General features: G+C 32.4%; 1 protein-coding gene across 5 annotated transcripts; it reads right to left on the reverse strand.

Moving 5' to 3' along the window:
• Nucleotides 1-1,209: 1,209 nt before the first annotated feature.
• On the reverse strand, nt 1,210-25,016 carry LOC148612731 (uncharacterized). Of its 5 annotated transcripts, none has more exons than XM_088594385.1 (28): nt 24,936-25,016; nt 24,307-24,382; nt 22,372-22,479; nt 21,363-21,482; nt 20,211-20,337; nt 18,935-19,056; nt 16,901-17,092; nt 16,479-16,661; nt 15,743-15,997; nt 14,811-15,002; nt 14,212-14,415; nt 13,383-13,561; nt 12,471-12,744; nt 10,939-11,100; nt 10,453-10,614; nt 9,535-9,727; nt 9,025-9,191; nt 8,487-8,669; nt 7,776-8,006; nt 6,815-6,985; nt 6,427-6,630; nt 5,879-6,133; nt 4,782-4,964; nt 4,363-4,518; nt 3,737-3,769; nt 2,888-2,966; nt 2,421-2,519; nt 1,210-1,467 (listed from the first exon to the last, which is right to left on the reverse strand). In XM_088594385.1, the coding sequence occupies exons 6-28, from the start codon at nt 18,966-18,968 to the stop codon at nt 1,395-1,397; spliced, it is 3,864 nt and encodes a 1,287-aa protein (XP_088450511.1). In that variant the 5' UTR covers nt 18,969-19,056; nt 20,211-20,337; nt 21,363-21,482; nt 22,372-22,479; nt 24,307-24,382; nt 24,936-25,016; the 3' UTR covers nt 1,210-1,394. The 5 variants fall into 5 exon arrangements, 4 of the variants coding, with proteins under 4 accessions (XP_088450511.1, XP_088450509.1, XP_088450510.1 ...); XM_088594383.1 differs by having other exon boundaries at nt 22,372-22,537; XM_088594384.1 differs by lacking the exon at nt 14,212-14,415 and having other exon boundaries at nt 22,372-22,537.
• Between the last annotated feature and the right edge of the window lie 11 nt (nt 25,017-25,027).

Here is a 25,027-nt window from a genome sequence, read left to right on the forward strand (position 1 = left end):
TTTTTTTATTGAAATCAAAAAGTACAATTGTTCTTTTAACATGATTTAGGACAGTATCCATAAGACTCGTATTTTCGACTGCAACTGTTATCTTGAACTTTGAGCGTTATCTCAGTTATAATTACAGAGATGTCTGCAGCGGAACGTAAATATCGTAATTATTCACCACAAAACTAAATTAGTCTTGTTTTTCTCTTATCAATTTAATAGAGACACGGTCTCTTCATCAAATTGTCGATTGATATGAATACATACGAATTCAACTTTTAATCTATAATGGGTATCTACAGCGGATATATAGAATCTACAACGATAACGAGTTGTTTATGAAATTTCTCACATCGAGTGAAATAATTTTTATATTTTTGATCGCGAGGCTTGCCGAGCTATTCAAACTATAAAATCGGTTTCAAGAGATGTGAGAAATTCATAATCAACAAGCTTTGAGTCTAAATTTTGTTTCTCTAATGCCCTAAAATCGTCAATAATACCCAAAAATGAATGAAACGTTATGATTTCGGTTTGTAGGAAACATAAGCCAACATTCCAATTAAAAGAAACCAGACGATTTCAAAGGTTTTTCCTCTTCAAATCTTCCCGGGTTCCTTCATAATTCTTATTTAAGGTAAGAAAACACCAAAATTATCTCATTTAACTGAACGATAACTGCTATGGCAATCGAGGCGATTCAAGATGGAGTCCAAGACAATCGATTTCTAAGCCAATCGAACTCTGAGAACACAAAAAGCACCAGTGATGAGAACATTTTTTTCCACACCGGTCAAGCTGTATGAAAATTGAAGCAAAATTAGAGAAAATTTATTTATTATTTGGGTAATATGGTATGATATGAATACGTATGTTCATAAGCTATTAAAAAGTGTATATAAGCCTACATTTGGCATTTTCTTAAGAAGAAATTGAGTAGGCAAATGTTTGATCATGCCTGTTTTCCCAAGACTGAACTGCTCCTTGGGCGTTTGGAAGCTGCATTTGAAGAAAAAATTATCTATTTTTTTTTTAATATTTAAAAAAAATAAATGAAGTGAATCAAAATTATTTAACAAACGGTTCAATCAAATACATAAACCATCATCAAATATTTAACATGATAAACGTCTTTTGCTTAACTTTGGGAGAACAAGGATACAACACCTTTATATCCTTTTTTTATATTTTAATGTAATGATTTTCTATATAACATCAACATTTCAAGACATCATTTTCTGTTTTATTTGTTCCCTTTACATAAATATGTGATTAAATAAGTAAAGTTAACAGTGTCATTACAAATGAAATGTATTAAAGTTAAGTAATAATAAACTGAAAAGAAGCTATATCCAGTGCTAAAAGTACTCTAGACATTCGATCATGTTTGTAAGGTTAGTCTAAGTCTATAAGCTTTCATTTTGTTGAGGTCTTTCATGTTGGTTATAGGTACACATGTCATCGGATTTTAAAACATAGCTGTAAGGGAAAAAATTTAATAGTCAAAAGCATTGCGAAATATGCAAATCACAGAGTCAATTGCTTATTTCTTACGGTACATGATGTCCTATTAACGTGCCCGATAGGTCATGCAACGTATACAGAAAATAGGTAACAGACATTACACGACTATGATTTCATCTCATCTTCATGTCATTTCTCACATACAAGTAAGAAATTGACTGAAAAAATACCGTAACGTCAGCATTGGGATAACTAAAACACATCAAAATTCAATAACATGGCCTAACCACAAAATTGGAAACTAATACGACTTACACATTGTAGTGAACTGATTGATACAGAATACATACAAAAATTGGAGATAAAAAATACAAGGTGTCACACAAAAAAAACTAAAGCAGTAGTAATAAGAACTCCAACCAAAATACTAGGAGTGACATATGTGCTCCGGAATGATAAGCAATCCTGAAGGCTATAAAAAGGTGTATTAGTCTTTGTTCAAATCAGGCAAAATGAAAGAAAATGATACATTTATGTAAAAAATCCAACGATCTGAAAATTAAGTTTCTCTCAATAAGTAAGTCATCTCTGTTTGAAATGAGTATTATTCGATTTCTGCATTCTTCCGAGTTGCTCATTTGCTTTTGGTACTTTGTATGTATGTTTTTAGTTGCTTTATGTTCTTTGTTGTGAATGTCTGTTTTCCATGTCTGGTGTTTGTCCATGGATTACATTATTTTGATTACCACTATAACCTTGGTTCCCTTGATTACTCTGTCTGCATCACAAGGTATGTTCGAAAATGTTTTAATGGGATATTATACTTTTCCACGAATTATAATTTCTTTAAATATTTAAATGGAAAATATTGTTTTCATCGCTTGATTTTGATAATATGTATTTCAAGGTGGCGTATCCATTTATACTACATTTAATGATTTATACAAAGACTATTAATTAAAAATTACCTCATTAGATTGACACCGCCATCATCAGTATTCTTTTCCACGGTCTTTCCTTCAGATTTGAAACTAAGATCAATTCCAAATTTGTATGTCGTCTTTTCACTGCAATATATTAGCATATTCATCTTAAACTGATCTGTTTCAAATTCATTTGTGTACGCAAATATGTTAAATATGACACACGTGAAAATGTATGAAGAAGTAACACAATTTGGCATTTTTTAAAAAGAATATGTGTCTTAATGTTCAGTTTCGTTTTCTATGTTAAGCGAAAGCCAATGACGAATCTATGTAAGTTTAATTACATTGCAAAATTCAAGTATGATTCAGTTAAAAAAAACCAAAACCTTAGAAATATATTTTATTTGTGTGAAGTAGTAACTAAATGTACTTTTTTGTATCGATGATTATTACCAATAAAAAACTCTTCATACAGCAAATACAATTCAGACATACACTGCCAAACTTACATTATTGTGTTCCTCCGATGTATAATGAATATGACAAGAGCAGCCAAAGATAACCCGGAAAATGTACCAATGACGTACACTAAAACAGTAAGGATTATCCATTTACAAAAGATGATAAGCAAAATAAAGAAATCAGAGGAAATACAATATATACAGAATATTACATGTCAAAGTCTGCATCACATGCTGTATAAAACCGAAACTCCTATATCACCTGAGGGGCAACCGACTCGCGGAGTAATATAGGTCTAAGGTTAACACCACATGTGATACAGATTTTAACATGCCATGTTCATTATATCATGTACTTTAACCATACTTCAGGTATGGTCAGTGAAGGGGTGCGATATAAAGTATGCGATATAGGGCTAGAGGTATGATATAGGGTATGCGATATAGGTCTAGAGATGTTATATAGGGTAGAAAATACAGGGTTTCAACAAACAATTATAATGCATGTACAAAAAAGTTAAATTTTAATTCAAATATACGATATAGAAAACTATACAGTAACTTAGTTTTAAGTACAGACAGTATAGTGGTTAATATGCAAAACTTGTGTTTGTATATAAAACTTCCCCCACTGTTTACTACGCACAGCTGTACTTAAATTCTCTATGGTTGAGACTATCGTTTTATACTTTAATCAACGTACAATCATTGAAAAAATATTTAAAAACCAAATTGAGGTGATCTACAGAAAATCAAGTGTTTTAAGTCGATAAGTAATTGATATTGATTTTAGGTTAAAGCAACTCGAGATGACGTAAAAATTCATGTAAATGTATTATGTGTTGAAATCTAAGCTTGCGGACCATAAAAACGGTAAGAGTTTTTAAAAGTACCTACAATGTGTATTATTGGTGTCGTCAGGAACTACGACTGTAAAAAAAAAGAAAACAATTGATGGATTATTTAGTGATATGGAGTGAAAGTTAATCGAAGAAATATATCTGTTAGAACTATTTGTTCTAAAAATGCAGAATACTTAGGCTGCACTTTCTCCTTTTGAAAGTATCTGACAAGAAATACTGTTCTTCTGGTACATTTACATATAATGTCAAACCATAAAACCAACGTTCCATCCAAATCTAATATACAATTAAAGATATGACTTATTTCAAGTATTCTGAGATTGATGACGTAAATCCTATGTCACACCCTTATTTCCCACTCATAAATATTAGTGTCTCATACCCTGAATTAAGCAGAGTAGATATTTTGTGATGGATTCAATATTCAATATTTTTGGCTATAGGTATTTCTTCAAACACTTTATCTTTGTATCTCGATTCACCCATATCTTTTCTAATGGTGATTATGAGAGGCAACGTCTTGAAGCAGATTTACAGTTTACAGCACAACGATCTTGAGATTGTTATCATCGTACTTTTTTTCCGAGGAAAAGGATGACTGATTTGTTATCTTATGACAGAATGGTGTCTTTCAAATGTAATATCAAGATAATGGTTCACCATTGCAATCGTCAAGGCTGATTGATGCTGTGCCTTCTGTTGTCGTGAACTCCGGGCAACGACTGCAGAATGTTTGTCCCGCATCAACCTGGTAAGTACCTTTTCGGCAAGGTATACACTCCTCGTCATTATAATAGTGACCAACACTACATGGCACTGATGGAAAAAAGAAATGCTTGTTTAAAATAGTGTATGTCTTGGTATAACAACTATCCTTGTAGAATGATTTCTTTCCTGAAAACCAATGTTTTCAGATAAATGTGATGACTAGTTTTTGACCTTGAAAATTAAAGGTTATCGCGTGATATTCTGGTCTCAATAAATATTTCCTATTTTTTGACAGTTAATTTTGCAAATATTATCTGTAATGAACCATAGGTAAGCATTATTCCATCCTTATTTGAAAACAATTTTCTTACCGCAAAATATCATATTTTGAATAGTTCCTGGTTCGCAGTCCATTCTGGTGCCTGATTTAGATTTGTTTGTGTCGATGTGGTATATCTCTGAATTGTATTCTATGTCAAAGAAGGTTCCATTTTCAAGTAATTTTATTTCCCTTATACCGTCTGCCAAATTGTATGCACAATCTTCTGTACCATCTAAAAAGAATAGAATAAGTAAAAAGCCATTTTCTTAATAAAATATTGCTGTCAATTAATATTTGGTGTTATTGTACTTGTTTTTTTCGGATACTGTCAAGTTCAATCGTTTAATTTCGCACTTACTTGTCAATCACAAAAATAGTAAAAATGAATACTGCGTGAAATTTGATAGGTGTACGGTATTCAATTTTGCGCTGTCAACAAATATGTCAACAAAAATTGCAACTTGAATTGTGACGGTTCAATTAGCATATATGTATATTTCTAGCAAATGGTAAAGGTCTCACTAACCACTTCCGGGTCAAATGGCCACCCCACTATGTAGTACCAAAAACAAACTGAACCTAGACATATGCATTGTAAGTGCATTATTAGTGTGTATTATGATTAAAAGTAGTCAAAATAAACCTGAGAATGTGTACTTTAAAATCATATATGCAAAAGTGTATGAATGTTGTTTACATGTGTGAGTAATTTGCCTCAATGCTGTCAGTTAGCAGAACAGGTAAAAATGTGGATTTTCAGTGTTATTTATTCAAGTAAATTTTGTGAAGAATTCACATGCAATCATCGTACCATTAGCATAATGATTTTGGAAGCCTTAATTTCCAAGCTTTGCAACGGTATGAAACTTTAAGATGTCATTTGTCCTGGGAATTCACAGTGTGACTTTGAAAATTACTTTTTTAACATGTAAAGTAATGGAAACGTTAGAAGTGGTTAGTGAGACCAAAGAAGAAATGGTTGATTAAAGAAAGGTATTTTTAAGGCATTTATGCAAAATACAATTTAAGTTTTAAGTTTAAGTTTTAAATTTCTGTGTACCTAAACTATTTGTGAATTGAATTCTGCTTATCATTGTATTCCAATTTGTTGCCATTATCATAAACAAAACTTGTATTAATACTTACGTATTTTAGGATCACAAGATATAGTAACTGTATATCCTACTGTTGCACTTGTTAAGTCTCTCTTGTCTCTACGCGTGTCACCACAGTTCAGAACTTCATATTCCTCAAGCTCGCAAAAACTTGCGTTTTTGCAGCGAAGATTTAGAACAGTTACTGACAGCTTGGTCATTACAATATCCATAATGTTGTCTCCACAATGATCCAAGTCGTAATATGCAGTGTGGTCCAAATAAATTTTTGATGCTTCATTAATTTCTGCAAAATCATTTAGAATTAAATTATCCATTTACGGATATGAAAATTGGAAAACATTTTCTGCTTTTTGAAAGTTTTTCGTTGGCACTGCTTTGAATTTTCGAAATACCTTACCGTTACTATTCTTTCTTGTTTTAACTCTAGTGTTACAGTTTGATTTTCGAAAACAAAAAAAAAGATAAAAAAAAAATCTTACACGTTGACGTTAAACTCCTTACGGAATGTTTGCCAAAGGAATGAGACAAACAATCCAGCAATACTAATTGATCAGTCGATTAATCGAGTATAGTCACCTGAGCAAAAGGGTAATCTAGCATACGGATTGTCTTCAGTTTGGAAGTCCCAGTAGTAGTATGTCTCATTACCACACTTATATTCGTCGCGGACGTCTTTATCAAACCAATACCCATCATCACAAGTGTGTTTGCATACTATCATGTCACTGGTGTTGGTGCAAGTCAAAGAGGAATGGTTGGTAGCAACCAAGTCAAAGCATTCTGCAAAATATTTAAACCACCTTTATTAAAAAGAATATGCACACGTACGCTTGTTTAAAGTATCTTAACATGCAGAAGATAAAATTGGGCGTTTTAAAAAGGGTCTATCTCAATTTACACAAGACCGTATCTAAATTCTACCGTGTATAAAACAACTATTGTTTTTTGTTTTCTTTTTGTGTACCTCTGCATGGTTCTAAAACACATTCTTCAACATCTGTATCGTTTCCCTCACAATACATTCCACCATTGTCGGGTTGTGGGTTAGAACATGACCTGTGCCTCTGTTTTGTTCCGTTTCCACAGGTAATAGAACAGTCGGACCACTCATCCCATTGAGACCATTGCCCATCAACTATAATTGAGAAACAAATATTAAATGTATTAGAATTTATGTCTAATTTCGAGTCCTTTATAGTTCATGTTTGCATAATATGTATTAAATATCACCATTAAAATGTTCCATAATCCACTGACAAGTGAGAGCAATGACCATGAGCAGATCAATGATATTTGTCAAGTATTGCAGTTTATTCGTGAACGGACAAAATTGAGGATCGCGAACACAAATTTTGTTTTTTTTTATTATGATAAACTTTAACAAACAAATCAAATATTTCTGTCAAAATAATTACCATTTCAGTACCTCTCCGTCTAAGAATCAGGCAAAATGTGTATTTTTACCGCACTTTTTCCTTATATAAGCAGTCAAAACATATCTACGTCACATACGCAACAGGATAAATTTAATAAGCTTTTCAGTTGTTTTCTAGATGTACTGAATATATTTAAGGCAAAAAAGACCAAATTAAGAAATATGATGTGTCACCCATTGCCGGATTCTGACACAGAATGGTACTTAAATACCTGACATATACTGTTGATCTGTTCACGATCGTTTCTCGACATTAATCAAGGCTATGCCTACTACAAAAAATACCCTTTTTTACATTAAATGTTTAATTTATCTGTGCACTTCCTTTCATTTTTTTACTTTTGATTCGCCTGACACGTCGTATTAAACCAACCGCTTGTTACGAACTATTATTGGGGTCTGTGGTTCATTTAGATGAAGGGCAAATCTAAGTAAACTGGAAACAAACGTTTTCAAGCAGAAAAAAAACATATTTTTATCAAAATCTTACCCATAGGAATTTCACACAATTCTCCAGTAAATCCATAATTACATGCACACGTATAGTTAGTAATACCATCAACACAGGTGGCGTTGTTTTGGCACATGTGCGAAATACAGTCGTCGATATTGATGTCACAAGTAATTCCAGTAAATCCTGGATAACATTTGCATTTGAAACCACCGAGGCGATCAGTACAGGTTCCATTAAGGCAAGGGTTCGAGTTGCAAGCATCTACATCTGTATGTATGGTATAGGATGTTTAATTTCATTATATTTGTCTTGCATGAAATAATTGTATTCCTGTGCTTCAAAGTATGTCTTAAATTTGAGTATGTGTTTTCATTTATATGAAAATTTGCCATACCTCAAGAAGAATATTGTCTCCATTATTTTACTGCATGATTTGTTAATGCAAAGACTGATTTATTATTAATGATATGATTTGTGATATTTGTTTACTTTATTTTTTGAATTTTCGACATCGTTCATTGTTTGTTTATTATTTCTAAGGAAGAAAGGGAAAGAAAGAAACGAAACCAGAATGCTGTTTTTGTTCAATTGAGAAAGTAAAACATGTTTTCAACAAACTATTTCAATTAAGATATAATTCGTAGAGCATGTTTTTTCTCGTCTCTCTATTGATCTACAACATCACAGAATTCAAAAACACTCTTAAGTGCCTAGTTATTCGACTTTTGTTTTGGTAGAACAACTTACCATCACAGTATGATGGAACTTTGATATAGCTGTTGTTTAGACTGCTGTAAGCAAAGTCTTTCCAGTTGACACTTCCAACAATGTCATCGTTGCTATTGCAGCTTGCATACGAATGTAATTTGGACAAAAAATCAGAATCTTCGGAAACGATTAGTTGAGAAATTTCGCCTACAAATCCATCGCCTACAAACACAATTCATTATAGAGTTGTCTTTTGTTCAGTAGATAATAGCTTATTTTTCTTTTACAACACTATGTATTTTTAGGTGCGGATGCTTATATTATTATAGCATTAAGTGTAAAGTGTAAAGAAAACATTATCGGGTTCTGTCTTTGATACAAGTGGAGGGGCAGGGACGACTATATGTTTGGGTTTTTTAAAATGAATGACTCAAAATCACGCTAGGAAGTCGATGGTTGAAATATTATCCATAAGGACATAGAGGTTCATCATCAATATAGTAATCGGATCGGTGACAATTTTTTTTAATTGCCGCCCCTCAATGGCAAAGCCTTAAATCATGTTTTTTTAACATACCACCGAGATACATTTTGACACTGGAGAATGTTTTGCTGTCTAGTTCATCAAATACAAGACTGGATTTTCCATCAATGTACACGGTTGTTTCGTTTTCTTCTACACTGACAGATAAATGGAACCATTTTGTCATGAGGTCAATTTCTAACGGAAATGTTTTATATTTTCTGAAAGACAAAAGTAATGCCAAAATAAACGAAATTGTATTTTTTTATCTGTAAAATAAATTAGTTTTGTTATTAAAATCAATGTTTCCAATTTTATGATAAAGGCAACACCTTTGTATTAATAATTGTTTTGGCAAGTCATTTGATCGCTTATTTTAGATATGGTTTGTTTGTTTGTTTGTTTGTTTGTTTGTTTGTTTGTTTTATTTTTTGTTTTTGTTTTTTTTGTTTTTGTTTTTGTTGTTTTTTGTTTTGGTTTGTTTTTGTTTTTTTTGTACATTTTCTTTAATATCTGTGTATGTCAGCTGTTCTATCGTAATAGATATAAAGATGAAAAACTTGCCCATTAAAACGCACGCCTAAACTATCGATGCTCACAATATCTCTGCTTTCTTCAGACATCGTCAATATGTGACCTTCCGAAGACTTCAACTTGACATGAAAGGAAACTGCAAACGGTAGACTAACTGGATCAATTGGATCGTCAAATGTTGTTGTCGATTCTTCTGTGCCGTTTGGAAAAATAATGTCAAAATCTGAAATATTGATTGAATGTGTTATCCTGCATAAGATATGTCATGTATTTCAGGTCGAGTACGATTGACCAATCGTACAGAACCTGCTTTACACTTGCACCTGGTCCATGCTCACAGTTTTTAGTGGAGTCCGAGTTGCTCATTTGCTTTTGGTACTTTGTATGTATGATTTTAGTTACTTTATGTTTTTTGTAGTGTATGTTTATTTTCCATGTGTGGTCTTTGTCCCTGGATTACATTCTTTTGATTACCGCTATAACTTTGGTTCCCTTGATTACTCTTTTACACTAGTCCGTCACATTGAGTCGGATCTTTATTGTGCTAACTGACCGAAGCAACATTCAGGAAGTAGGAATGTCACTCCACTCATACACAGTAATATGACCTGGAGCAATAAGTCACTATATCCTCTACATCCCCCGTGTCTGTCATAGAAGCAGTGACTACAGATTCAAAAGCCTTTTATGTGACATGTTGTCGTAGATCAATACTTTAAATAAAAAGATTTCTCGTTACATATAACAATTCTCAGCCTCCGTACATTATAGCATATCACTGTCCACCCTTACAGTATTTTACCAGTTTGAAGGCTGAAAAGAGAGATTATAAACTTAGATTGCTTGTTTGTTTAAAACAAATAATTAAAAAGATATTAAAAATATCATATAAACGAAAAACGGTGTTTCATTTGGTAAAAGCATCCGGAAAAAAACACGATACCATACCAAAACAATCTGATACATCTGACGATCTTTCGTGTACAGTGATTTTGTTTCCGGGACATTCTGAACACTTGATAGATCCGTAAAATTCCTCGTAATAGCCTATATCACAATCCATACAAGGAGGTAAACCAGTTGGTGACCACGTTCCAGGCTCACATGCATCTGAACATAAAAAAAAAGTTTTTCTTGCAGAAAGTTTCTTAGGCTGTAACAAATGATCAGCAAATGTTTCCATGGTATGAGTTAATACAATATCATCTTTTTACCGTATAACCATCTTTATCTGTCATCAAGGGAATACATTTTCAAAAAAAATCCTAGCGAAAAGGAAAAATGAAAATTTTCAGTCATACATTTTTGAACAATCGGTGTTATTAATTCATTATTTGGACAGTGCATTTATATCTATAACTGAGTACAAATTAAAATATTCGTAGAGAATAATCCTGCTTTTGAAAACATTTGTGTTTATGCGTACATGCTTACTTTCACATTCACTGGAGTTTGTAGAACCAATCATTGCTGTCGTTTCGGTCGGTGAGCAGAGTAAACATTCACGCTGTGAAGCTAGAGGCTGATAACTTCCTCTTGGACACGGTTCGCATGTTTTGTTGTCAGCAACAAAGAATGTTCCCGTAGGGCATGGAACTAAATGGATAGTAAGGAAAGTAAATACACAACTATTTGGAACCGTTAGTGTAGCAGAGAACCTTTTTAAACGAATGCGTTATAGGTGCTATTGGCTTTTAACCAATTTCATTTCCCCTTAATTCGGTTTTTTTATGTTCATTTAAATTATTTAAATTTGACGTTTATTCGCATGGAGTGTTCATATCGCAACTCATACGTTATGCCAGAGCTTGCCGAAACTACGGAGACTTTTTGTATCGCACTACAATTCTAACAGCCCCGTGCAGGTCCGGGTGTCAAAAATAGTCCTGCAACAGCGCTAAGCTTGTTGTAAAATTTGACTAAATAGTGCTCAGAAAACTAGCCGGGGGCTAGACGCTATGCCCACAGAGCAACTGGGATGTGTGCTCCAGGTGGTGGAATGGGGTACCCCTAGCGTGTTACATGCTGGGGTTGACAAGCTATACTATGGAAAACCTGACCGCAAACCATAGCGCTGCACCATGTTGGGAAAGATGCCATGTTCCTCGCACGTTGAAGAACCCTGCTGTGGTATTCGATAGGAGTAGGAACTTTTTGCGCTCCGCCACAGGAGGTTAAATTGCCCGACCCTACCCAACCCTCCCTTTTTCTAGTGGCAATCTAAATTTGTCTACCCTGTTGCCCTCATGTCCCATCCCTTTTTCATTTCATCATCATCTTCTTCATTTCAAGTTCATTTTGTCATCAATTTCATGTTCATCGCCTGAATATAGCTGAAATATTGCTGATCGGGCGTTAAACCCCAACAAGCAATCAATCAATCAGAATTCTAACAAATAGGCTTCTGGAACAGGGTTATTTTGGAAGATTGAAGTCATCACTACAGAAGTTTTATGGTCGTCATCATGAACTCGTGGATCGCTACGGTGTATCCATCTGCGCCATGAAAACTGATTTATTCAATGTGTCATAGTTTTTCATTACTCTTTCGTCTACCCCTGACTCGACTTTTTATGAGCAACTCGGTGAGTGTTTCTAGAACAGAAAAGGAAGCTCCCTTACCGGTGCACCTGGTCCATGCTCCTAGTTTTTAGTGGCGTCTGAGTTTCTAATTTGCTTTTTTTACTTTGTATGTATGATTTTAGTTACTTTATATTCTTTGTTGTGTGTGTCTGTTTTCCATGTCTGGTCACTGTCCCTGGATTACATTCTTTTGTTTACCGCTATAACCCTGGTACCCTTGATTACTCTCTGTAAATGAGAAATATTACATTAACTTGGATCCTTTATAAGCTGCATAGAAATCATTTCTTTGCTTTAAAATTTCCACCTTCACATATAATCTAATAACTTATTCTGCTTTGTCAAATAGTAATTAGGAAAATTATTTGTAATTTAAATCTTACCACATCCAATATCTGACCCGTAAACTGGTACAGAATTGTTTGTACATTCTATTTCAAGAGAGCCAGAAGAAAAAGAAACCAGATTTAAAGTTTTGTTTGATGTTATGTTAATGGATAGGAGTGTTGTTTCTATTGCTTCTGCAACTTCAATTGTACGTGATGCCTCCTCTTCGTATAGCTCAGAAGAGATGGTTTCGTTTGATTCAAATACAAGTGTCATTTCTATAGCCATGTTTGTCGTTGACCGTTTCCCACTTGTGTTTCCACAAATGACCTGCGTCATTATATACAATGATTAAACAAATAAATTATTTAATTTTTAGAATAAAACACAACAATTACAATCTACTAAAGCTGCAACACATTGTAATAGTACATTACACGATATTCATGTCATTTTTTCACCATAAGTTCATGTTTATTGAATTTTATCAAAATTTAACAGGGTAAAACAGTTAAATGATATCAGACGACTATATAAGTCTTTATTGGATTTTTTAATTTGTTCAATTTCGACAAATTAACTATGGTTCCAAATGATTTTCTCTGTAGTCTTTATGTTTATTGGGGGTTTTGTTTATATATGTTTTACTGTAGCAATATAATTAATAACGCCAATGAAATAAGCAGATTTGCACAGAAAAGACATTTCCAGCAATCCATAAATAATTTGCAATGAATGGATATTTTCAAATAAGTAATTACATCAAAAAGATACACACATTCGTACATACTGTAATAATGTACTTGTCTGTTGGTTTGAAGACACCAAACTCGTTCGCAATTTTTTAACTTTTTTTCATTATATGTTTTTTTGTCTGTTTGCTTGTTTTGTTTGGTTTTGTTTTAAATTTTTATTTCAAGCGTTCAGAATGTTAGTAATATTTCAGCAAAATATGAATGTGTATCTACCTGAATATTTTCGATGTAGCATTTAGAAGAACATTTAGATTTCCATTCGTTTGATAGCATGGCTAAGAAAGCTACTCTGATTTCAAACTGAACCTTCGGATGATGACAGTCACCATTGAAAAAAAATTCAGATCGCATGACCGCCGCACGTTTTCGAAGTTGTTTTAACTTCGCTTTTCCTGAAAATAGTTTTTAACGTTACATTGTGTATAAAATTGTAAGGATCGAATATCACCTTTTAATAAACCGCATACAAATTTTAACGTAAAATTTGGTTTTAGTTTCTTAGAATTAAGATTATTCGAATAAGTGATATAAAGAAATGACAGACTTCCATTTAAAGGACATATCGTAGATACCTATTATTTAGCCTGTGTACCAATGGCTTCTTAAAAATGTGGTAGATTCCAATATCTTGCTTTATCTGCTCCGTTAACCAAGTACTCGTTTAGAACAGTTGACGTAGGGTCATTTTACAGTTTCATATGTGCGGGGTTCGATTCCGATATAAAAATGTTCCTGTACATGTATCAATTTGTTGAGTGCGATGCTCGTTTCTGTTTCACATGGTTTTGTGGTGATTTATTTAACCGTTTGTTCATTTAATATTACTTTTTGGTTGAGTTTTTACTTAACTTTTTACCGTTCAGTTTTGTTGTATTGCTACCTCCGCCTTTCTAGTAAATATCGGTATCTTGCTGTTTTGTAGCAATTAATATCAAGAGCAACCATATTTATGGCGAAAGAAACGAAAGGAAAAAAGACTGGAACATTTTGTCATCAATTCATCTTGTTATGGAGTGGCTAGTGTGATATTTGTAAATCTTACTATAGCAATTTTTCACTTTGTCTTTGTTCTTCCACTTTCTATCATGTGTACAAATCACAAATTTTGGTAAGGGTATGCCATCATCACTTTTTGCTACAGTATATCCCATTCTACATGATGGGTGACAAATACGACCACCAAGCCACTTTTTGCAAGCCATAGCTCCGTTATCTGGGGCTGATATATCAGGGCATGTCTTTGAAACTGATGGAGAAACCAGTTATGTCTGATTAAAGCTCTTATGATCATTTGAATATTGATAAGATATTCGATGTTACGTTAGCATGTATGCAATATCAATTATAATTACTGACCTTATTAACGAGGTAAAATCAATCTCAATCCTAAAATCCTTCAAAATAAAATTTCAAGTAAAACGGTTTTGACAAAATGAAGGCAAATCCCATGATCACCATGTCTCGTTCTTTTGTCTTTTTGCTGGATATATATATTTTTTTTTAATATTGGTCATCATATAGGTTAAAATGATTTTTTCTCTTCAACTGATACATGAACGACACTTTCAATCTGTTTAAAAAAGGCGAGGTGCATTATTAACGCATTTTATGAAAACAAAACGTTATTAGAAAGCACTCTACCTTGACAAAAGGGTTGCTTTTCCAGATCCCACATACTGTACTGCATTTCGTGAACCCTTTTACAGTAGGTATGATTAGTTCCGTTCAGTTCTGAGTTAGAGTCACAGGAAAAGGAACATACCGATCCTTGTCTAGTTCCCGTACAGTTAACACTCATGTAAGGTAAAGGGTACATTCGTCTGCATCGAAGTTCTTGAAGTAATGTAGATGAATTAAAACATGTTGTCACAATTGTTGAAACATTCATGACATGTTTTGCTTATATGTTCCAAAATCATTTTGATAATGTCAACAACAAGTCTTGAAAATGATTGTATTGTTCTAATTAGCAAAGAACGGCGGATTTTATACAACCGATCATAAATCTAACACACGATATTGAAAGTAAGGTTAAGTGCAACCAAGATTTGACTGAAGCACCCACCATCTCCCTGTTTTTAAACTTTGTTTTCTTGAAAGAATAATCAAGGGAACCAAGGTTATAGCGGTAATCAAAATAATTAATGTAATCCAGGGACAAAGACCAGACATAGAAAACAGACATACACAACAAAGAACACAAAGTAACTAAAATCATACATACAAAGTAACAAAAAAGTAACAAAAGCGAATGAGCAACTCGGACTCCACAAAACACTGGGAGCATGGACCAGTAGCACCGTTTGGGTAAGTGTCCTCTGCTTTTCTAGAAACACCCGCCGAGTTGCTTATTAAAAGTCAAGTCCGGGGTAGACGAAAGATATACCCATTATATACCGGTTAAAAAGTATTATAAGGCCACCTAAAATAGAAATAAATGTATTGTTAACGTGAATCCAAACAACGTTACTCCTTGTTTCAAAAGGAAAATTTAAATTCGTCGTTGCTTCTACTTCTGCTGTGTAACTGAACATAACTGAAAGAAATGTTCTACGTAGTACGTATCAACTCACGTTTCACTACAACAGTAAAAGAACATGGCTCTGCTTCGTTTCCAGCTCTGTCTTTTGCTCCGTATGTAATTATATAGGTACCTACGTTTAAAGACGCTGCTTGACTTGGACCAGCAATTTGCCGAGGAACAACTTCGGTGTCCTCATTGTCGCTCACAGAAGGTTCGGTCCAGTTTACGTAAGCTTTGTCTTGATTGTCACCGGGAAAGAACATGAGTGTGTCATGACATTTGTCAAAGGTTGGGGGTTCAATGTCTACAAAAATTCAAAATTCGTATTTACAAGAACAGTCAACTCCGGTCTGTAGCAACGTTTTTTTTTTTCACCACAAAAAAACTGACAAAGGCGTTAATACTAAATTCACCATTTTAAATGGCTTCTCTGCACTTTTCCTATCTTTAACCTTAAGAAGAACAAATATGAGCATGATTCTGTGTTAGGTGCATCAGATAATGGATGCATTTTGAAATTATCATAGAGATGAAGTCGAACAGCAGAAGAAGATAGCTGTATTTATTAATTACATCAAATATGAAAAATAATATTTCTATCAGAAACATTTTCAATATTTAAATAAATTTAGTATTTTTTCACATTTATTTGAGAAAAAAAACAGGCGGTAATTGTTGCGTAGGACTTTTTTGCATACGTTTCAAATGCTCATTGGTTGAATTGGTGCTCTGTCATTTTATAACTCATTTTTTCTATCATCTGTTTAAAAGAAACAAAAACAAACCTTTACATTGAGGGTTGCCTCCATTCCATTCTTTAGAAGCTAGACAAACTTTAGCCCTTGATACACGATCTGGGATTTCATATCCTTCCGCACAAAAATAGGAGCAGATGGACCGATAGTAAAATTGGTTTGAACATTTTACTGAAGTTGGTCTTTTTGGGGATAATTTTTTGCATTTCGCTTCTGTAAATACAACAAATAATACAATTATTAGCAAAAGCTTCTCGTACTGTATATCTGTTTATACGAGCAACTCGGTGAGAAAAGAACAGAAAAGGACGCTCCCCTACCGGTGCACCTGGTCCATGCAGTATGAACCAAGTTATTGTATTATTGAGATGTAGTGATTGTGAACGCTATAATTACTGAATACATTTTTATAAAACATTAATACGGTTTTCATTCCTCATCGGGTCACTTACTTTCACAGTAAGGTTCACTGCTACTCGACCATTCACCAGTACGCAGGCACTCTTTCGTTGATGGTCCCCCCTTTAGCTCGTGACCTTGGTAACAGCCATATCTACACACTGTTCCCCATACCATGTCAACGCTAGGATGGCAAAGTCGGTAACCATCGGCTATTTCAGAGTTCAATTTCGGACATCTGATTACTATAACAAAACAAAAAAACATCAAGAAAAAAACTTACTAATCGGTCGTATACATGTAGGTACTTGAGTCTGACAGCATCAATAGAGGATTCGACTGTCAGTTGCAAATCAGTTTTACTGGTGGCGCATCTTATCTGATGACAACGAATCTTAAAATAAAAATCGTTACAAAACGGTCATTATTTCATTAAAACTATCGAATACATGCGTGAAAAATTGATAAAATATTTTGAAGATGAAGTCAAAGAAATTGAACATCTTAACGAATATTACAGTTATTTAAGTGGTTATATGACAAGCCTTGATTATTCAACAAACTTGTATTATACCTCTTTTTCCGAAAAATCCGTTAAATACATCGAAATAATTAACATGAGGTTGCACGCGTCGTCGTGATATGTAATCTCTCACTTATACAGGCAGTTGATATTGTAGAGCAACCAAAATTGCTCACAACATATACCCTATCCAAATGAAGCCACACACCAAATTTGAATTAATCCATTCATTAGAAGCCGAGATAATTGCGACGAAAATTCCTTAGGACAGACGGACGAAATGACGGCCTGACAAGGTGATTCCAATAAACCGCCCGTTGAATTGGGATATAGCATTCTTCGAAGAACTACATTTCAAGACACCCGTCTAACTATATAATTATTAAAATGTATCCGACTATTCATAGAGAGAAAAAGATATTTAAGTATCATTGTGTGTAAGAATCAGGCAATGTGTGATACATCATTTTTATCCAAAAAAGTATCTTTTGTCAATTATACCTCATACATCTTGAAAACTAACGAAAAGCTATTTCAGTTTTTCCTGAAGCATCTTCGACTTAAATATTTTTGACTGCTTATGTAGGTAAAAAGTGCGGGATAATTTTCACGCCAGTTTTCCATAGTGCATTTCATTAGATTAGGCCCATCAATATCTTAAAAAGGCAAACTTAACAAGCACTTTGATGATTATACCTGGAAGTTATTAAGTGTTAATACTTGGAGAATGCAATAAGATCTCTGCATTTTGTTTCTTTATGTGCCACTCGTCATAAACATGTTGTCTGATTCTTAGACGGACAAGTACTTAAACCATAAACCTCCTTATATCAAGGTCTAATGAACAATATATATATATATAAAGGTCTGAAAAATTGTCAAATTTGCGATGCAAATTTTTGGTTGTTCCCTCCGCGGGACTCGAACTTGTACCGCTGTGACATCTATGGCAACACCGCCTGCACAAAGTCCAACACCCTAGTCCACTCACTCCCTTCGAGTCCCGCGGAGGTAACGAGCAAAAATGTCCATCGCAAATTTGTCAGACCTTTCTATACGTTTACATATCTTCCCCGTATCAATTTGATCCGATGGACCAGTGTAGCGAATAGAGTCGTCACTTTCTGAGACGTTAATTGTAGGATAGTAATGGAATTATATCACTACCGATCTATGGTTCGTTTTCATTTCGAGGTGAAGAGTAAAATGTTCTGGGAAAAGAGTATTTCCCGCATAAGAGTAGAATAGATGTTATTTGTGATTATGATTTATGTAAACACACTATTTGACACACTATTTAGCTTCACGCACTTATTTTTCTATGTTTATCTTAAGCTGTAATCGTGTATCAATGAACAAAATGACCTGTAATATGTTCGTTAAAATGATTCGTGACATCGACTGCAGAACTTCAATAGGGAGTCGTGGAAATAATTATTATATTCTATAATACTATTATAATTTATAGTCTCGACAAAACCTTGAACAACTTTTCAATGAGTCTTATCATCCTATTAGTGTTAAATATTTCTGTTAACGAAATATAAAAAAAATGTAACCTTACCCTCCAAATGAATATTAAAGGAACAGAAACCCATATTTCCACTTCTATCTTTAGCAGAGTATTTGATTTGTGTGTCGCCTTCAAAGAACGGTGATCCAGACCTTCTGCCTTCTTGTCTGACCCTAAACAAGCATATCTAATTTTAATGAACAACATTTTCACATAAATAAAAAAAAAAATAAGGTATGTAAGTCTCGTTCTAGTTTCATTTTCTTTACCAGAATTTACGACGTAGAACGTATTGAAAACCGAAGACCGATCTGCATTTTATTGTTTACTTCCGGGTACTCAAAACGCGGTATAATAATGGAAAATCTTCTATTTTATGTTTTTTCTTCATACCTTTATCATGTAGAAATAGATATTTGTTATTTTTTATCGGTATTTTTTACATAAAAAGATGTTTTGCCATCGACACTTAACTCAACGCTCTCTAAATGACAAATCTCAATGTTTTTGAATGGTAGACTAGGACCCAATCTCGTGAAATCACGGGGTCACATGACGAGACTTACATATCCTATTATGTACTTTACACTTTCACGAACGGGCCTAGAAATGTACTATCGAATAATATTTGTTCCCAATCAGAGACATATGAGAGATTTGGGGGTTTAAGATTCAGAGTAGACAGTTTATTGCCTTGAAAACAAGAGGTTTTGTAACAGAAACTTTTAAAAAAATAATTCGAACGAATGTTCAAAGTTAATATTACACGGTACAGTCAATGTTAACATAACTATGTTTATTATAATCTAGTCAACTCGTGTATATTGGAATAAAAACCTGTTGCTTGCATATTGATATCTACCAATGCACAAAATCATTGAAAAATTGTAATACCTGCAGTGCTGCAATGGTTATTTAAAAAGTAGTCATTAGAAACACAATTAAAAGTATTATCAATTTTATCATTATTATTATTATTATTATTATTTTCATTATTATTATTATTATTATTATTTTCATTATTATTATTATTATTATTATTATTATTATTATCATCATTATCATTGTTGTTATCATTATTATTTTTGTTATTATTATTATAATTATTATTATTATTATTATTATTATAATTATTATTATTATTATTATTATCATCATTATCGTTATTGTTATCATTATTATCATTATTGTTGTCATTATTATTTTTGTTATTATTATTATTATTATTATTATTATTATTATTATTATTATTATTATTGTTGTTATTATTAAAATTCTCTATTACTAATAGATAACAATGAAATTTTTCAATTATATTAAAACTTACCGAACTTCACTTTTATCGTCATAGGCATCTGGTTCAATCCAATCAATAAATTCATGTCTTTTCAAATATGCCGAGTGTGTATATTTATTTTCTGGACAGTTGACAAAATATGGTGGTGTTGTATCTCCTGTTTGAATAAAATATGAAAATATGAGATTTTTAATGTTTTGTTTTAGACATGCTGAGTTTGTACGTTTATTTTCAGGAAAATCGACAAAATTTGGTGATGTATCTCCTATTTGAATATAAACCTCATGAATATTGGATTTAACCTTTTTAGTTATTGGTTTAGCTATGATTATCTTGATAATAAGATGGAGGTGCAAGACATCAATATGAATTCGATGCCAACATCGAACAAAATGCTCAATGCATAATTAAGTATCAGGGTTTTTTTTACAAAAATCAATCAAATATTGAAAAACACATATTTAAAACCCACAGAATTCACTAAAGTTTCTTATTTTGAAAGTTTAATACCACAAAACCAGTCTTAGCTGGACAGTTTGTTATTGCACTTTCGAGATAAATGTTTCGTAAATTGTGTATGAAATTGACATTATGCGATAGTAATCGTTCTTGATTTGGTTGACTTAAGTGTAGTGGATTTATGATTTTCTCATTAACACAGATTGGAATACAGGACGGACTATCGTTTCGTTAAAATATGAAGACTTAAAATTATCCTTTGTTCGGCAGGTTTTCTTTACCATGAATCTCCTATACAGTTAGCAGTATCTGAAATTTATATGGTCTGGTACCTAAACGCATAAAAATAAATCAACTTTGAAATAAAAAACCAAACATAGTATTAAAAAATAACATAAAATATGTATATTTCTCATTGAATTACACATATAAATTTCGTATAAATTTCTCATATCCAGGGTTAATTTTTTCCAAGATACACGGTTTTTATGAGAACAATTTATGGTGATATTGAGCCTGTATCGAAAGGTAATAATTGACCTCCATGACGTCGCAATAGCAAGTTTAGACAAATATTTTTGCATTGCATCAAGAGAATAAACCAATTAGAAGGCTTGTTGCAAATCATATAAAACAATTATGTAATGTATCCCTATTTCTTAAAGAACATCAGCGATTCTTTGATGTTTCACTTATAAATGAATATGTTAAATTTATACTAACTTGGTCTAGGCGAAGATAAAGCGATTCCAATTGTAAAAAAGACAATAGCAATAACTGCTACTCCTACAAATCTTTTCCTTCGTTTTTGTGCTTGAACGGCAGCAGTACTTTTTTCTAAACCTTGGTAGAAATGTAGATAATGTTGCTAGTATGAGTACTCGCAATTTTGAGGAGACTTCAATATCATTGCAAAATGCAGTAATGTGAAAAAGATCAGATGAATTATAGCCTTTACTTTCCACAGCAAATTATTTTGTGTAAGGTAGTTCCAGAGTTATCTTTAACAGTTTAAAATAAAATGTATCATGTTTGCAAAACCTTGTTGATGAAATGCAGTTTTGGAAATTCAGCTGCATCCCCTCCTATCATTTATAGTAGAAAGTAGTATGTCCTAAAAAGGACCCTCCGACTTTTCAATATTTGCATTTTAAGATATTTAACTATAGCTGTTTTTCGGGAAGTAGTAGTACAGTTAAATAGTTACCAATACTACCATATTTGGGGCGAAAATATGGACGTTATTCCAGAAATAACATTTTTGCTTATCAAAAGATGGTTGTTTTATGTGGAATTGAAGTGTTCGCACATGCTTTTACTCAAAAATTATGCATACGATGTGTGATGATTAAACAAATGAAGCTTAAGATTGAAATGTTAAAAAGCCAGTAACTGCCAAAAATTTGACATTTTCCAGTATTTTTTCCCAAATTTGGCCAATTGAGACAGGTTTATTTCATCAAATATCTTCAAATTATAACAAAAAACCAATCAAATGGAATGAGATATAAAATTAAGAGTTTAAAAAAGTCGTACAACTTTCTTCAGATACACTTTGATTTTGAAGCAAAATGTCACTGTAACTGGACCTTCTCCTTTTTATTTTTTCCATTGTATTTTTTCTCATGTTCTAAATTTTATTATGTTTTGTTCCGTTTGTTTCTGTTTTTTTTTCTTGTAAGTTTGTTTATTATTTTCAATTATTTTATGGTGTATTTAGTTTTGTGCTTACAATTTGCTTCTACAAATATCCAAGATCCATTTTCACAATAGACTTTAAAAACTTCTGAAGACAGTTTACATAAAACTTGCACGGTATGACCATCTGCTATTTCTGTGCCTTTGAATAGTAAAGGATCAAAAATATCAACTGATTCTTTCAAGGCGGCAAAGGTACACTAGAGAGAAGAACAAAATGATTAAACTTCATGGTTACTGGAATATGGATCAATACTTTTATATTCGGAAACTGATGGATTTTTTTCTTTAGCTGATAAACGTATGTAAAAATTTTCTTCGGTTGAGAACCACAGCTTTAACTTAACTTTGCCGATTGCGTGATTTGTTAGAGAACCAGATATGTGTATCCATCACGGAAATTCTCGTTGGTCACATGACCAAAACAGACCATCTCCTCTTGACTTTTCTTGTTCGGATCACTTATGTATCTAGAATGTATTATGATTTAATATTAATAGTGATGACATGCTTTGTGTAATTAGTAAGTGCAATGTTGAATATTTTCTCTAAGAGTTTTCAATATTTTTATTAAGTACGATTATGATAGATTTAGGTTGATCAAATCTACTTTTTAGGGAACCATATAGCTTCAAACTGATTCATGTGTTATAAAGAAGATAACCAGACTCAACATTTATCTTAAGCTGGCACAAATGGAAACTAATTCTTTACTGGGATTGCTTTTTATATTAATTATATCCATGGTTTTTTTTCTCAGTTAGATATTTAATGGTAATTCCATTAATTTTTTTTATTTACAAATACAATGTATACTAAGAATAATGGTGTTTTTGTTGATTTTTCTTTCTGCTTTGAAAAGTCTTTTGCAGGTGAAATTTACCCTTAATTGTACTTCTTTTGGCCTCATTTGCCCAGAATATTTCTTCATTTATATTTAACTGAAAATAGTGTGATTAATATGCTGCTTTGTAAGTGATTGATGAAAATGAGCAATTTTCATATTAAGTAAGTGTTACAATAAGACGTGTAAATTGAAGGGACTATTTTTTACACTTGATGCGTCAATCCGTTTTTGACCTTGATTTGAATTATGTTTTTAAATCAAGAGATGTCAAATTATCAAAAAATAAAGGAAGTTAACTACTTAAGAAAAATATCATGTAAATCTTACAAATTGTAATGTAATATTGGCTTGTTAAGTCTCAGTCTCTGTAAGAATTAGGCAATGGGAGAAAGATGGTATAACAAAAATCACCATTTTTAATCAAGGAAAAAAACAAGTTTTTTTTATATCATTTTGGTAAATTGAGTTATAATTTCATTGAAATACACTGCAAATGAACAATTTAAGGGCAGGTAACTCTGTAAAAAACCCGCATTTTTCTAACATTCTATTGAAATGTTTCTGAGCAAATCCGTTGATGTAGAGATCGTCTTTTAAAATAGAGGAATCATCCTTGAATGAAATCATATTGTCAGATTGGTGGGGTTTGAAATTCATGTTTCTGTTTTGTTTTGTTTTGTTTTTTGTTTTGTTTTGTTTTGTTTTTTTCATTTTCCCCGATTCTTACAAAACGCTTACACTTTAAAGTTTAAACTGATCAAACCAGGTTATTTCGAATAACCTGCTAAAAAATTAAAAACATTTCTTATAATTCAATTTCTATTGTATTCGGAACCGAATTCGTAATCAAAAAACGTTACTTTGTTACTCGATTCATTCATGAACATTACGTGTGTCACAAGGAAATCACAAATCAAAATAATCAATCCTAAAGTGTGCATTGTATAATCTCGGCTAAATGATTGTTTCATTTTCATTTTTTTTAAATACACACGCTTCTTCCAGTCATACAAACGTGATTATCATCACTATAAGCACTGATGATTTGCTTTATAAGCATTTATTCAGTTACGCAACCTGTGTGTTACTTAGTCAAGACCAGAAATTTATGCTTTTACTCACTGATTTCATAGTCGTTTGTGAAACAAGATACACCAAGGAAGACAAAAATGTTCCTAACAAAAGGACCACTTTCATGCTAGAGAAGAAAAGTAAGACGATTTCATTGTTGAAATATTTTTGTACAACATTCTAAACCACGATTAATGATAAGGTATGATAAAACATGTAAAATATACAGTATTTCATATCAAAATTATTATCTCTTCAATACCATCTGTCAAATGTCTAGTTTCAATTCATTTTACAGTAAAAATATTCAAATGCATGCAGTCCTAAGCATGAAAACTGCACTGAAATGTAAGAACTAAAACTGAGTTTCATATATTTACACAACTTCAATGAAAATTAAAAGTGTCGTGTCAGTTCCTACGTAATCTAAGATTTACAAGAACTACTTTGTCATATAGCATTATTTTTCTTTCCTTTTATATTCAGATACGCAGAATGAAAACTAAACGTTAGAATAAAAAAAACGTAATTCCCATAAAAGTGGATATAAAATCGTATATCTTATAGGGAACGACTTATTTCCTTTAAATATTAGTATATATCTTTAGGAGATTTAAATCAAAAACAAAACATGTAAATATAAATCGAAAAACAGAAATAAAAAGAAACCACAAACTTACTTGTTCTGAAAGGTAATGTGTTTATCTTATCTTGTAAAATTGCAACTGTATGGTCCAACAGCTGTACAACCTAATATTAACTTACGTAATAT

This window comes from Perna viridis, chromosome 7 (genome assembly GCF_037379345.1).
Source record: "Perna viridis isolate PV_CMFRI_1.1 ecotype Kerala chromosome 7, ASM3737934v1, whole genome shotgun sequence".
Classification (NCBI taxonomy): Eukaryota; Metazoa; Mollusca; class Bivalvia; order Mytilida; family Mytilidae; genus Perna; species Perna viridis.

Excerpts from the sequence above, each read along its gene's own strand:
- LOC148612731 (XM_088594383.1), bottom strand. The coding sequence starts at position 24,381 with ATGAAAGTGGTCCTTTTGTTAGGAACATTTTTGTCTTCCTTGGTGTAT. Across the intron at positions 13,562-14,211 it reads CAAAGTGAAAAATTGCTATA|GAAAAGCGAAGTTAAAACAA; the intron begins GTAAGATTTACA and ends AACTATTTTCAG. Across the intron at positions 6,134-6,426 it reads TAGATTACCCTTTTGCTCAG|AAATTAATGAAGCATCAAAA; the intron begins GTGACTATACTC and ends ATGATTTTGCAG.